Genomic DNA, 12,652 nt, shown 5'->3' with positions numbered 1-12,652 from the left:
ACAAGCCAATATCAAACCAGAAAATGGATGCATGTTGTTACAAGTTTAATAATGGAATTGACTTGTAATTCTCTGAAGTGTAATAATTTTGTTGCTGGAAAATGAAGCTTAAAAATCCTTGCAGGATTAAGGGTATTTACTTTGTGTGTGTGTGTGTGTGTGTGTGTTGTTTGTTTTCCCCGAACACACACATACGCACGCTCTCTTCCTATCCTCCAGACTAATTTGATTCCCAGTCTTTTGTAGGCACTGAGCTCAACAGTGCTGTAATTATGCTGAAGATGCTAAGCATGAAAGATTTGACGTGGTATTTCTAACTAGGTGCATTTATCAATTCTGGCTAGTAATGTTAACTCCTCCTTAAAATTTTGCCTTTATTCTACATACATCCCATTCAAATCTTCTTATGTGGGTTTTTTGTGGTTTTTTGGTTTTTTTTTTTCTACTACCTTATACAATTGAAGAAATTGAGGCATAGGAAAACCAGCTGCCGTTCTGCTGATGCTTTTGTGGAATCATTGTTTTAAAAAAGGAAAAAAGAAATAGTGACTTGCCTCTGAAACTCTTACGTCCTGAATAGTATGAAATTAAATAAGCATTTTAGGCTCATGTTTTTAAGTGCTTGGGTTTCTTTTTAGAGGATAATGTAATAATACTACTTGGGCTAATCTGTTTCTGTCTAGTTTATGAGATGTTGTGTGGAACAGAGGGAAGTGTACAGCTTTTCCTTAGCTTTCTCTTTGACCGTTGTAGCAGTATTGCAAACCAGATCCCCGTCCTGTGGAGTTCAGTGAACCAACACCTGTACTGTGGTTGAGAGTGTAGCTTAAAATGCTTGCTGTTTAAGCAAGTAGGACATATTAGTCTTAAAGTAGCATTACAGACTAGCGATGCTTTTGTTACACCTGAAAAGGTGCGTTGCTGAAATGTAGCTGGAAGGTCACATCAGCCACGGCTTCTGTGGTGTGACGCATTGAACCCAAGAACCCCAAGTACTAGGCAAACAGTTCTTGCCAAACTTAAGTCAGATTTTACCTTAATTTCTTTTTTATTTCCTCTACAAAATACACTGAGCCAGTTAAAACAATAAATGGTTACAGGGAACCTCGAACACCTCTTCTGTGTTTTCTTCCCTCTTTCGGTTATTGAAAGACAACCGCTACAGTAACCCTGATCCAGTATAACATGGCAGGCCTGCCAGTAGCTTTCATCTCATCCTTCAATAGCACTGAATACTGTGCAACCAGCATGAATATTCTTACCTCAGTTCTACCTGAGTTCTGTAGGTGAGGATTATCTTTTTTTCTGCCATTACTTCTATCCTTAAAGCATGCGAACTAGGCTTTATGAAACTGTCCCAAGAAGAGATTAAGTAATGTTCACGTGAGTATTTCAGTGTGTTTTGTTCTGCTGTTTCCCCTTTTAGGTGACAGCGAGATTGTAAATAATATGTACGAGACCGACCCTGATCTCCTTGCTGGCGAAAGTGCAGAGGAGGAAACAGAGGACAGTATTATGTCCCCCATTCCTGTCGGACCTCCATCACCCTTTCCCACCAGTGAGGACTTCACTCCCAAGGAGGGCTCACCTTATGAAGCTCCCGTCTACATTCCTGATGACATTCCAATCCCACCAGATTTTGAACTCAGAGAATCTTCGATTCCAGGGGCAGGGCTAGGGATTTGGGCCAAAAAGAAGATTGAAGTTGGGGAAAGATATGGACCCTATATGACAGTACAAAGGAGCACATTAAAGGAAACAAACTTTGGATGGGAGGTAAGCGTGTTGAATGTGATAATCACATTCATTTGTCTTCTGTGCAAACTGTTCATAAAGCTAGACTGAGTCCTGACTGGCCTGGGGACGGAAGTAGTGACTTTGCTAATGCCGTATTTCCCTGCGCTATTTTGCATCCCCGATTACATGCAGTATTTAAAAAGCAGCAGAAATCCTTTTTAAGATAGCTTCTTGGGCTACAAATACTCCTCTAGCACCATTTTAGAAGGTTGGTTTTAAATGATGTTGGGTCACTTCTTAAAGTGCTTGTCATTTTCAAATTGTGTTCAGAACTTGTCGCAATGGGAGAAATATGATTAGTCGCATCATGTTTTGTAGTTGGGTGTGTTACCTTTGACTTCCAGTCCATGTTAGCTGTGCAGGCGTTATTAACTGGGCATAGAAAAATAGCATGTACCCATTAACACCCTAGATGTTCTTGAGTTCTTGTTCTGCAGCAAAGATAAAGAAATGTGAAAGTCATTTTTCCCTAAGAGCTAAACAAAAAACAGTCTGGAATAGGAAAAACAGCACTATCCCAGAACTCCTGTCTTTCTCCCTGCTTTTCTGGGATTGTCCCAGAAATCATCTTAGTCTCTTCCTGCTCCTATATTCTTGATTTGAAAATACCTATACCCCTAAGAATTATCATAAATTATACTAGATTCTGTGAACAGTGAAATGTAGCCTAGGATTTATGCTCTGTGTCCACAGTCCTATCCCAGTGCATCCAGTGTCCATTATATAATATATAATTGCTTCTCTGTTGTAGCCCTAATGTCCACCCCAGCACTACAATACCCTTGCTGCGCATCAGATCTGCTGTCTTTTGTCTTGAGGAAGAGGCTGCATCTGGGGCAGCTGGTTCAGGGAGATGTGGCTGGCTAGGACTCTCACATGGCATTTGATAGGCTAGCCCTGTCCCTCAAAATAGGTGGAAGCTGAATTTTACCTCCCTTTTCCCCTGCATGAAGCAATAACTTGGCCTGTTTTCTCCATCGGCCACTAACTGATGTGAAGCCATGTTTTAAAAGCTGTTGGAGTACAGAGGTGGGAAATAACTAAGGGATAAAGCAGTAAGACTTACCAAGGGGGCAAGCCAACAGTGCAATCACAGAAGCCCTATTTTCTTAGAAAATGAGGTCAAAAAGGCCAAACTTAAGCATTAACATTTTAAATTGTGTCTGATTATGTTTACACTCGTGATTGTGAAGTCTGAAAAATCAGTGAAAAGTTAGATTGTTTGAAGCCCAAAGTAGTATGTCCAGATGTTTTTGTTTACTTTTTTAACGTGTCTGAAGTGCAGGAAAAAGCAAAAAACCACTTGCTATAAAACCAAAACTCAATCATGTTTTGTTGTTCTGCAGTAGGAGATGTCTGAAGAGCTAAAATTGGAGTTTGGTTGAATGACTGAGTCGAGAGTTTCCCTTTCTCTGTCTCCTAATGCAGAGAAAGAAGGGAAATTCAGCTGAGAGTTTTGATTGTTTAGTATTACTGTATTAGTTTCAAAACACGTTTTTTGGGGGGGGGGCAATCCCTGTTAATATACTGGAAATACTTGTCTGTTTCAGGGAAGCTATAGGTATGAGGCAGCTTGAGATTACCTAATGTACTGATCGCTTTAAGTTGTCTCTGAAACTAAGCACAATTTTCCTCTAGCAATATGCAATATTGATTATTTGTAGGCTGCAATGTGGAACTGGCTCCTACAGAAAGGAGAATTATTTTTTCTGAACCTAGTAGTTATAGGTGGCATTTGTTTGGTTGGTTTTTTTTAAATTAGTGGGGTTTTTTGGAACAAAGTGCTATCCTCCTTGGCTGCTGGAAGTCAGATCAAATTTGAGTAATGCCAGTCTTTTTTTCTATGACCTTGGCAAACCTTTGTCCTTGTGTTTTATATTTCTGATAAAAGTTTGTATTTACATTCATGTTTTTAAGAAATGTTCCCTATATCCATTCTGCCCTGAATACCAGGCCTGATAAAAGCCGTATCTATTAACTTCAGTCTACGTTGACTTTGCGATACTGTTTATTTTTGTAGTGTAATTGAACAAACCTTCTTTCTCTGGGGTACTTCTCACATTTTAGCGGCATTCTTTTGTTCTCTGATTTGGCAGGTACGTTTCATACCTGAAAGGAAGGACTATTTGTTCTCCATCAGATATCCTCAAACACTGTCTTAGACCCACCCTAACACTATCTCTTTTGACTTTGCTTGTACTTGCAGATAACTCTTGAAGTTTTCCACTTCCCAGTATGTTTAAAGGCAGTTCAGAAACCTGTTTTTAGTCACTCAGTATCTTCATCATTTCACTTGGGAACAACATACAGGAATACCTTCATGTGCTAAATGGGAATTCATGTAATAAATACTATCGTTTGTTGGTTTCTGAGCAGTTTCTTTTGAGTGCAAGGTTGGAAAAGCCTTAAAGAGGTGTCCTAGGCTGCTTTACTTGATGTCACTTGTGCTAGGAAATTGTAACTTGGGATATGTTTCCATCCTCTGTTAATAAAATTGAGCAGGCAGACAATTGGCAGCAAGAGAAAAAAAGAAAAGGGGAGGAATTTTTTATTGCCTAGACTTCTGCCTCTGTATGTTGTTTCTTACACTAGTGATGAATCTAACACGTGTAGTTTTTGTACTGTACCATAAGAAGTGTTCCTTATGCAGTTTGACATTATTTTTTGACAATACTTCTCTGTAACTTGCAGTTTTGACTTGCGGTGACTTGAAAGTCAAATGCTATTGTAAGACTTCTTACACATAACTCCTTACTGCTGGCTAATTGAGATATTACAATTATACTTGACTTGCCTATTCTATTAGTTATATTAGTATTTTTACTTCAGGAAAGCTATATGTTCTTCACACCCAACCTTCTTCTCTATTCGTATTTCTCAGTTCATTTCCTATCGTTTATACTCTTGATAATGCTACTTCTGTGGACACTCCACCCCACCTGCTCAAATCCTGAAAACCTGGACTTTTTTGTTTGGTTTTAGTAGTCATCACTTCCTTAATTTTAATAGTGTTTCTGCCTTTTGCACAAAAAGATCTTGCCCTTCATCACAGGAAACTTGTCAGACTTTGACTGAACTAAGAGTGCCACTAAAAGTGGTAATATCTAAGAGTGCTTTACACCACATTTTGAAGTGGGCATTCATTAGCAACATCTCAGTTTTGCTAGAAACTGTTTTATGTTGTTGTGTAGGACGCATCTTTGTGCTTAAAAGTGCATATCTGGCTTCTGAACATGGTCAGTATGCAAATTTCTTAATATCTTTGGACTTGTGCCCATCTGTAATGGGCCCCAATCGCTGTAGATAGCATAAAGGATGAAACAGTGCTGGAGGATGTCAGAGTGGACTGTGTATATGTAGGTGTGTAGGAAGGCATTTTTTTATTGCTTTTCTGTGGATGTTTTTAGTTAAAGCTCAAGCATGCTAATTCAGTATATTAAAATACAACACAAATTTAAAAATGCTTCAGTTTGAACTTCACAATTAAGATCTGTTTCTTCCAATTTCTGTAATTGAAAAAATCCATTTTAGTGGGGCTAGAAAATGTGCTATTAAAGGCTTTGATTTGAAAACGGATCTCTCTCTTCTATCCAAGGCATTAACACCGCAGAAATAGCTTTCTCTTTTCAAACTTCAATAAGACCAGATCTGTGAAAATTAAAATGAGACAAAGCAGTTAACTGTGTTTCTTCAAAGTCTTCAAAAAACACGGGCTCCTGTTTGGAGGTAGGGGCCAGCTCTTTCTTCATCTAAACTGTTTGATCCAGACCTGGCTCTGATGTAAAACATCTAGCTCCAGGAGGTAGAAGAAGAATGCTATTTGCTGAAACTTTCAGCTTTACTCATTATTTCCCCTAATAGCCTAAAACATCATAGGGAATACAGAATGCTGTGTCTTACTTGCCATATCTTGAAAAAAAGATATGTAATTTTTTTTATTATAGATGTTTTTCCTTTTAGCCAGGCATGAGGGACTGGGTTAAGACTGGGTGAATACATGTCCTACTTTATCTGCCGCAAGTCTTTACTATCTTGTTTCTTTATATGTTTTCCCTCCAACATTTTCTTTGTGGAATGTGTTTTTAAAAATATTCTTTAAATTAAGCCACACCTATTATTCAAGGGATTTTTTAACATGGGATGGCAGTGAGTGATTCATGCTCATTTCATAAAAATAAATGAGATATGTCGGCCTTCCGGCCCCCACCCCCTCACAGAGATGATTCAGTAAGTGCTTGTATAGGATGGTGTGCTGTGTGTTTTCCCTCTGTGCCTCATTCCCTGACACTACTGTGCTGATCATGTTTATCTACCTTTTTTCCCCTTAAAAGGCACCACCCAAACTAAAAGCCTTGTGATTATTTAGTGTGACGTGATTGCATTTCTGCTCTGCTCTCCTGATCCTATTACTTCCTTGCCTGCTGACACAGAACATACCATTCAGAGTACCCCAAATAAATCACAGCATGTTTTCACTTTATTGCCTCTGGGACCTAAAAAAAAATAAAAATCACGTAATGATTTTGATCACTTTGTTGAGTAAATAATGATATTTATCATAGCACTGTTTATTTTGCTCATTGAGAGAAGAATGGGAATCACATCCTGGAGGGAAATTTAGCAACTGAATTCTAGGGAATTTGGAAGTAATCAGATATGCTTTTAGCTCAGTTTGCTTCACAGGGTAAATAACATTAATAAAAGATAGTTATTAGTTCCTTTGTTTTAATTTAGATTTTAAGAGATTATTTGCTGAAACACAAGAGGCTTCTCTTACACTAAAGTGTAAGAGGCAGGCTTCTTTACGTATGAAAAATAAGTGCTTTCATTTAATACTTCAGGGTGAAGATAGAAGCTGTCCCATGAAAGACAAATAACTGTGGAAAAAATAAGAGCCAGCAGCTAAGGATGCAGCAGGCATTCTTGGCTTCACATCTGTGCCAGTGGAAAACTGCTGGTTTTTGAACATGCTTTATAGTGTCAGTGATTCATAGCAGTTCAACCTCCCTGTTCCCACAAAATAGAATATTTGAATTTTGGTGTGGGGGTCTTTTTTGTTTATTTCGTTTGTTTGTTTTTTAGAAACGCTCGTAAGTGCCAAGGAAAATTTACTTCACATGACTGGCCTTGATTGCTGAGAGGACGATTGTATTGTATTTCCTTGAGTCTTAAAAATATTAAAATAGGAAGGAGACTCTAAGCGTTTTTCTAACTGCGATGCTTTTGTCATGCTTCCCAGTTAAAAGAACATACAGCCCCAATTCCCTCATTTCACTGTAGAAGCTGATAGTTTGTTAAAGCAGCATGTTCTTGTCTGTCCTGTTTCTTAACAAGAGATGCTAAAAGAAGTATGAGTCCTTTAAATGAGCAGAGAAATCCCCAAACGTGTTTGCACTCATCTCTTGCTAACGTTCTTTCAACTTTTAGACTGAAAGGATGTGATGACATTTCCTTGTAGTTTTTCTTCATGTGTCTTCTGATTCATTCATTTTCTCTGGCCTCTGCCTTTCCCTTTGGCTTGAGAATAATGTTACTATAACAGATTCTATCGCTCAGGGAAAAAGAGCTTATGAATTGCTGTTTTCAAAACCACATCTAATGCTCTTGCAGGGAATGAGCAGTCTTGGAAATTGCTGAAGAATGGTGTGCATGGCCGTTCCCTAGATGGAGCGTGTTACCTATGCCGAAGACATTTCCCATGCAAGGTTACTTCACAATTTCTCAGAGTTTTGTTTGGCTAGAATAATTCTGAAAAAGAAAGAATCTATGGGTTCATAAGGTAAGCAGAATGTAAAAGCACTCTGGGACTTCCCAGATATGCCCTTAGCTACTAGTAGTTGCTAACAGGCATCCAGAATTAGAACGTATATATACATGCATTATAAAACTGCAGATAAACTTTTGCTTTAGACTGAAACCTGGCACTTAAGTGAAAAAAAAAAAAAAATCTCAAGGAGGAAAAAGAACTTACTGAACTCTAAATATTCTAAATACTGTGCGATTTTTGGCCAATAAAGTTGCTGAACTTTGCATGTGCTAGATACTGTCCCCTTTCCAGAGAGCAACTGTGGTGAGAACATCAACACTTTAATTTTCTCCGCAGTATATGGCCTTTGTTCTGGTGTTAGGAGACCATCATGAGGAAGGGGAAGAGTCAACTTCCAGGTGCTGTCAATTGTTAGACTGTTTCCTATGCCTGGTATTAAAAACATGCCAATAGGCACATGTTACTGGCTTTTGATTCAGAAAAAGAAGCAACAAAGAAAAAGTGGGGAGGGGTGCAGGGGAACTGCTTATTGTATCAAAGGCAAAATCCCATTCTCTACAACTAAATCTATTGGGGGGGTAATTTATTAATATCAATCCTGCATAAAAGTGAAAAATGCACCTTATGACATCCAAGTGAAGTGGCTGAAATTTGTACCATTTTTTGATATTTCACCAAATGCTTCAATGTCAGGGTTAAAAGAGTAAGTCTTTTTTAGGCCCAAGAATGCCAAGATATCTTGCTCTATCTTAGGCACTTCTCTAAAACATGGGTATATAAGGAATTAAGGAAAAAAAAGAAGAGACAGGGGAAGGGAATGACTAAGAATACCTCCTGATATTTCTCTTTTATTTCCATAAGGGGTAATAACTCATGAGCAATCCGGCAGAGGGCACTTTCTTTAAATAGAACATTCTGATTCACAAGCAGAAAAAGGAAATAAATATTTTCTTTTCGTCTTCGAGAGACATCCATGAATACCAGCTTCTGAAACAGTATTTTATCATCCACACTTAAAAAAAAAAAAGAAAAAGAAAAAAAGGAGGAAAAGAAAATCCCACGAAAAGCTCAGTGGTGACCACAGGGTTTGAAAAATAGCTCTTTTAGTTGTCAAAAGCCTTGCAGAATACAGGGCACTACTTCTTCCTCTGGAATGTTAACCTACATAGAAATCCAACCTTTATTTTGTCCGCTCCCAGAAAAGCCTGGCTGATGGAACATTGGAACACAGTAGGCTTTTGTAAAGGAAGTGATCAATAAGTTAGAGTTAAACCATAAATATACATGGGACTTTAAAGGAGGCATCACTCTGTGGACTCTTTCAGTTGCAATTTCAGAAGGTGGAAGCAATGCAAAATAACTTGCTTTGCAGTTCTTGGGCTACTTCTACATGGTAATCAGGGATGTGTGTGCTGTTTGAGAAGACAGTCTTTGTGCTACTTACTAGTAGGTAATGTACACGTGATAGTGTGGCATCGAGGGATCCAGGGTAAGCTGGCAATACGGGAACATGCCCAAGTTCTCTAGGGAACTTGGGGACTGGCTGCCGAGGTCAGAGCTGCTGCACCTTTCCTACTTACAGGTATGCTACCCGCACCTCGCTTGTACTGTCCCTTGCTGTGCGAGGGACCCTGGCCGGCTGAATGTTTTAGGTGTTCACCCAGTTATTTTCCGGGGTCCTTTTTCTGTGTAGCTTCTCCCTAGCCCCTGAGTTCCAGTAACCTTGTGCTAAGACATTAGAGAAAGTCATTACTCAACTTTGAGTCAAGGCTTAAATACTTAAAGCTGTGTTTAGGCTCTAAAGGTTTGTGACATTAGCAAACCTTTCAGTGAACCTCACTGAAGTTCCTGCTTAATCATGAAGTCTGAAGGTTTAAAATTAAATTTCTTTACCTCACACTGTATGATACAAGAAGTAACAACAGTGACTCTTCCAGAGTAAAATTTTATGTTAATTACTTGTAGAGAAAGGGGGAATGACATTCTCTGCATAATTTGGCACAGTCCTCCTCTTCCTATAGCAAACATGGAGCAGCACCGCAGAATTGGAGAACTGCTAAATGTAGCAACTCTTACTTTGTGGGACTTAGCACTTCACACATTTTGGCCTTTTGATTGCTTCTTATTTGGCTCTGGAAATGCAAGGGAGTTATGTTGTATATAGAGGTGAAAATAAAAAGTTGGGTCTATCACTCTTTCTGAAGCGGTGGGACATAGGTGGGTCTTTGTTCTTTACTTGTTAACATATCATTTAATTATTCATCCTTTCCTCTTTTTGTGCTTTTCATCACAGCAAAGTACTGGGACCTGTACGAAATGAGACAGTCCTTGTAATGAAAGTTTACAGCTTTGAAAAACGTGGGCTGTTTATCCAAGGAAGGTGTGAAGCTAAGTTTGAGTCACATTTAGAAACATGAAGGGAAGAAGCATGTCTGCAGGAGGAGGTCTAGTGGTCAGGCAAGGTGGCGAATTGGCCAGTCGGAGTGGAAGGAGCATTTCCATGCATAGGGGTGTCTTTGGAAGTTTTATTACTAATCGTGTGCTTTGTTTTTCAAGTCGTGACTAAGGCCAGCCCCTTTGCGAAGTGTCTGTATAAAATACCCACCTTGACTCGTTTCTGCGTCTCTCTTCATTTCATGGTTCTCTCTGTCCTCTCTGAAAGCAAACAGATAACAAGGTCATCTGAGGCACAGGCCTGAGTGGAAGCTGGTTAGCGTAATCGGGTTCCAGACTGGTAACAGTATGCTGAGACCATTTAATGTGTTTGCATTGATCAGAGACATGCACATTCAAGTGGGATGTGTAAATAAAGGAGAGGCGTCTCTCTCACAAGGAAAGTCAATCTGTGTACACATCAGGAAGCACAGACTAGAGAGCGGTTCGTCAGAACTTGCCGTCATTTACTCTCTCTGCCCCAGAAAGGCACAAAATGTACTTTAAAAAAATGAAAGTGCTTTTCGCCAAAGAGTATTCTCGCCCAGATGTCCTGCTCGTGTGTGCTCTTTAGTGGGGCTTATTGAGGCTGCTCTTGGCAACATGTTGCTAGTGAAGTAAATCTGCAGTGCGTTCGGGAAGCAATGTAATGTATCATGAATGGTGCAGTAGTTCAGAAGCCCTCATCTTTAAGAATCGGCTTTATGTTTAATGTATTTCATAACCTTTCCGGTATAGAAAGTGCAGCGTTCAGCCCACTCGTGCCTGCATTTGTACTGAGGCAGTTTGTTCAGCACACAGAAGTGGGTATTTTCTTCCTTTTGATCTGATTAGCGAGCAGTAGGTTTCTTCACTTTCAGATAATGCCTGGGCAAGTCATTGCTTTAATTGTACATCTTATTGTGTCATCCCTGTTCAATCATGTTCAAAAATACCTACATTTCACCCTTGTCCCCCACCTCCCTTTTCCCATTTAGATCTCACTGAAGTCCATTCTACCTTATCAGCACAGTAATTTCATGAGCAGAGCTAGGATTTCTGCCGTTTAGGCCCCGGCCATTGTCTGTCGCAGCTGCAGTCAAGATAAACCCTCACCCAGAACAAAGTTGGAATGACCTTTTACAAGCAGAATCTGCCTTGTTTCCCTCCAGACTAATTTATCAGCCTTCATTTCAGCCTAGTCTCTCAGCAGAGGCCTGAAAGAACATTACAGAGAGCATGAATGAACAGGGGGATTAAGATGCTTGGCTAGTCCCTCTTTTTCATCAGACACCTTCTGGATTTACTGAGATGTAAGCTGTAAATGACCGTAAGTGGTGAACTGCCTTAAACTTGGAGTAAGGGAAAGGGAAGGGGCGGGGGGGAAATCACCAAAGCCAAATGTTTGGAAAAGAAGAGTGATGTGGGGAACTGGATAAACCTCCTGTCTTGAAGTCAGAAAGTGGTAGGTCTGAGCCGTAACCGAGTTCCCCCGGCTCTGCTGGCCGTCACACGGAGGGCTCCATGGTGGTAGGCCAGTCTGTCCCCGGGAGGTGCGGGGGGGGTACAGGCGACGCACAAAAACTGCCGCACGGCGAGACAGGCTCCAGCTTTTTCAGAACTGTTAACGAGGGGTTCTTGCAATCTTAAATCCAATTTATTGATTTAAAGCAAGTTTTTAAAACTGGATTACATGTGTATGTGCTAAAAGTATTTTCGTGCAGCAGACCAGCACAGATTTTATCGGGAGCATGATTTTAATGCTGCAAGAGATGAAATTTTTTTGAAGTGAACTTGACAAGTGTCAAAGAGCCCGAGATGAAATAAAAGATTCACTTTTAGCTGACAACAGCCATAGTCCAAAGGGCTTGCTGTGAGGAGGGGAATAAATATTTGTCTCTTGAAGGAGGGGAGAGTTGTCAACCGTGGTTTGGGTGAATATCCTTTCTGTACAACACAGGCAGCTGCTGTTAGCTTTAGCGGAATTGGATAATTCCCCCCCTAATACTGTAAGACATCAGATATCTTTTTAGTGCTTGTACCTTTTAGCTTTCTTCATCTTTTATGTAATAAAATAAAGGGTTGTTTAACAACTTTGAAACATTACTGTTAAATCACAAGCTGCTCAGTTGAGGTGGGGGGGGAAATCCTTGTCTCTAAAACTTGAATCATTGTGGTGGATTACTTTAATTGGGTTGACTTGAAAGCTTTTGCAAGGGAAGAATTAAATACAGCTCCAGTGACTTAGCCTTTGATATCGGTCGTGGTGGTTATTACTAGTGCCGTATTATTGGATGTGTATCTTCTACCATCAGTCAAGGAACACAGCCGAAGCACAAAGGCAGGCTGGGAACCTGCCCGGCGGTGCTTCCTTCTGACCGAGGGGTGCAGTAATGCTGATGTGCATGTGGAATGGGACTGGTGGGTCCAGCCAAGTAGCAGGAATGTCTACATATGAAAATTCAATGCAAGCAGATTTTGCAGCTTCAGTAGATTATTTGAACTTTCAGTATATTTGAACGTTTTGGAATATTTCAACTTTTGGTGAAAGAGAGGGAAGAGGCAAAGGATAGAATTGTAGTTGTGGGGGGAGTGTGGAAGCATTCAAGTGAGCAGCAGGGCAAAAACATACTAAAGAACCAGCTTGTGAAATTCATATTGCAGTGTCAAGCGATG

General features: G+C 39.9%; 1 protein-coding gene across 2 annotated transcripts in view; it reads left to right on the top strand.

Annotated features, from left to right (window-relative positions):
- The first annotated feature begins 1,449 nt into the window (after positions 1 to 1,449).
- Positions 1,450 to 12,652, top strand: part of PRDM16 (PR domain containing 16) — a 215,357-nt gene continuing 204,154 nt past the window's right edge. For both annotated transcript variants that reach the window (XM_010567949.1, XM_010567948.1), the window contains exon 1: positions 1,450 to 1,776. In XM_010567949.1, the coding sequence (XP_010566251.1) occupies positions 1,450 to 1,776 (327 nt within the window). The remainder of the gene's footprint in view (positions 1,777 to 12,652) is intronic.

The sequence above is a fragment of the Haliaeetus leucocephalus genome, unplaced genomic scaffold (assembly GCF_000737465.1).
Source record: "Haliaeetus leucocephalus isolate CR32 unplaced genomic scaffold, Haliaeetus_leucocephalus-4.0 Scaffold230, whole genome shotgun sequence".
Classification (NCBI taxonomy): Eukaryota; Metazoa; Chordata; class Aves; order Accipitriformes; family Accipitridae; genus Haliaeetus; species Haliaeetus leucocephalus.
This window is presented reverse-complemented; position numbering and strand designations above follow the sequence as displayed.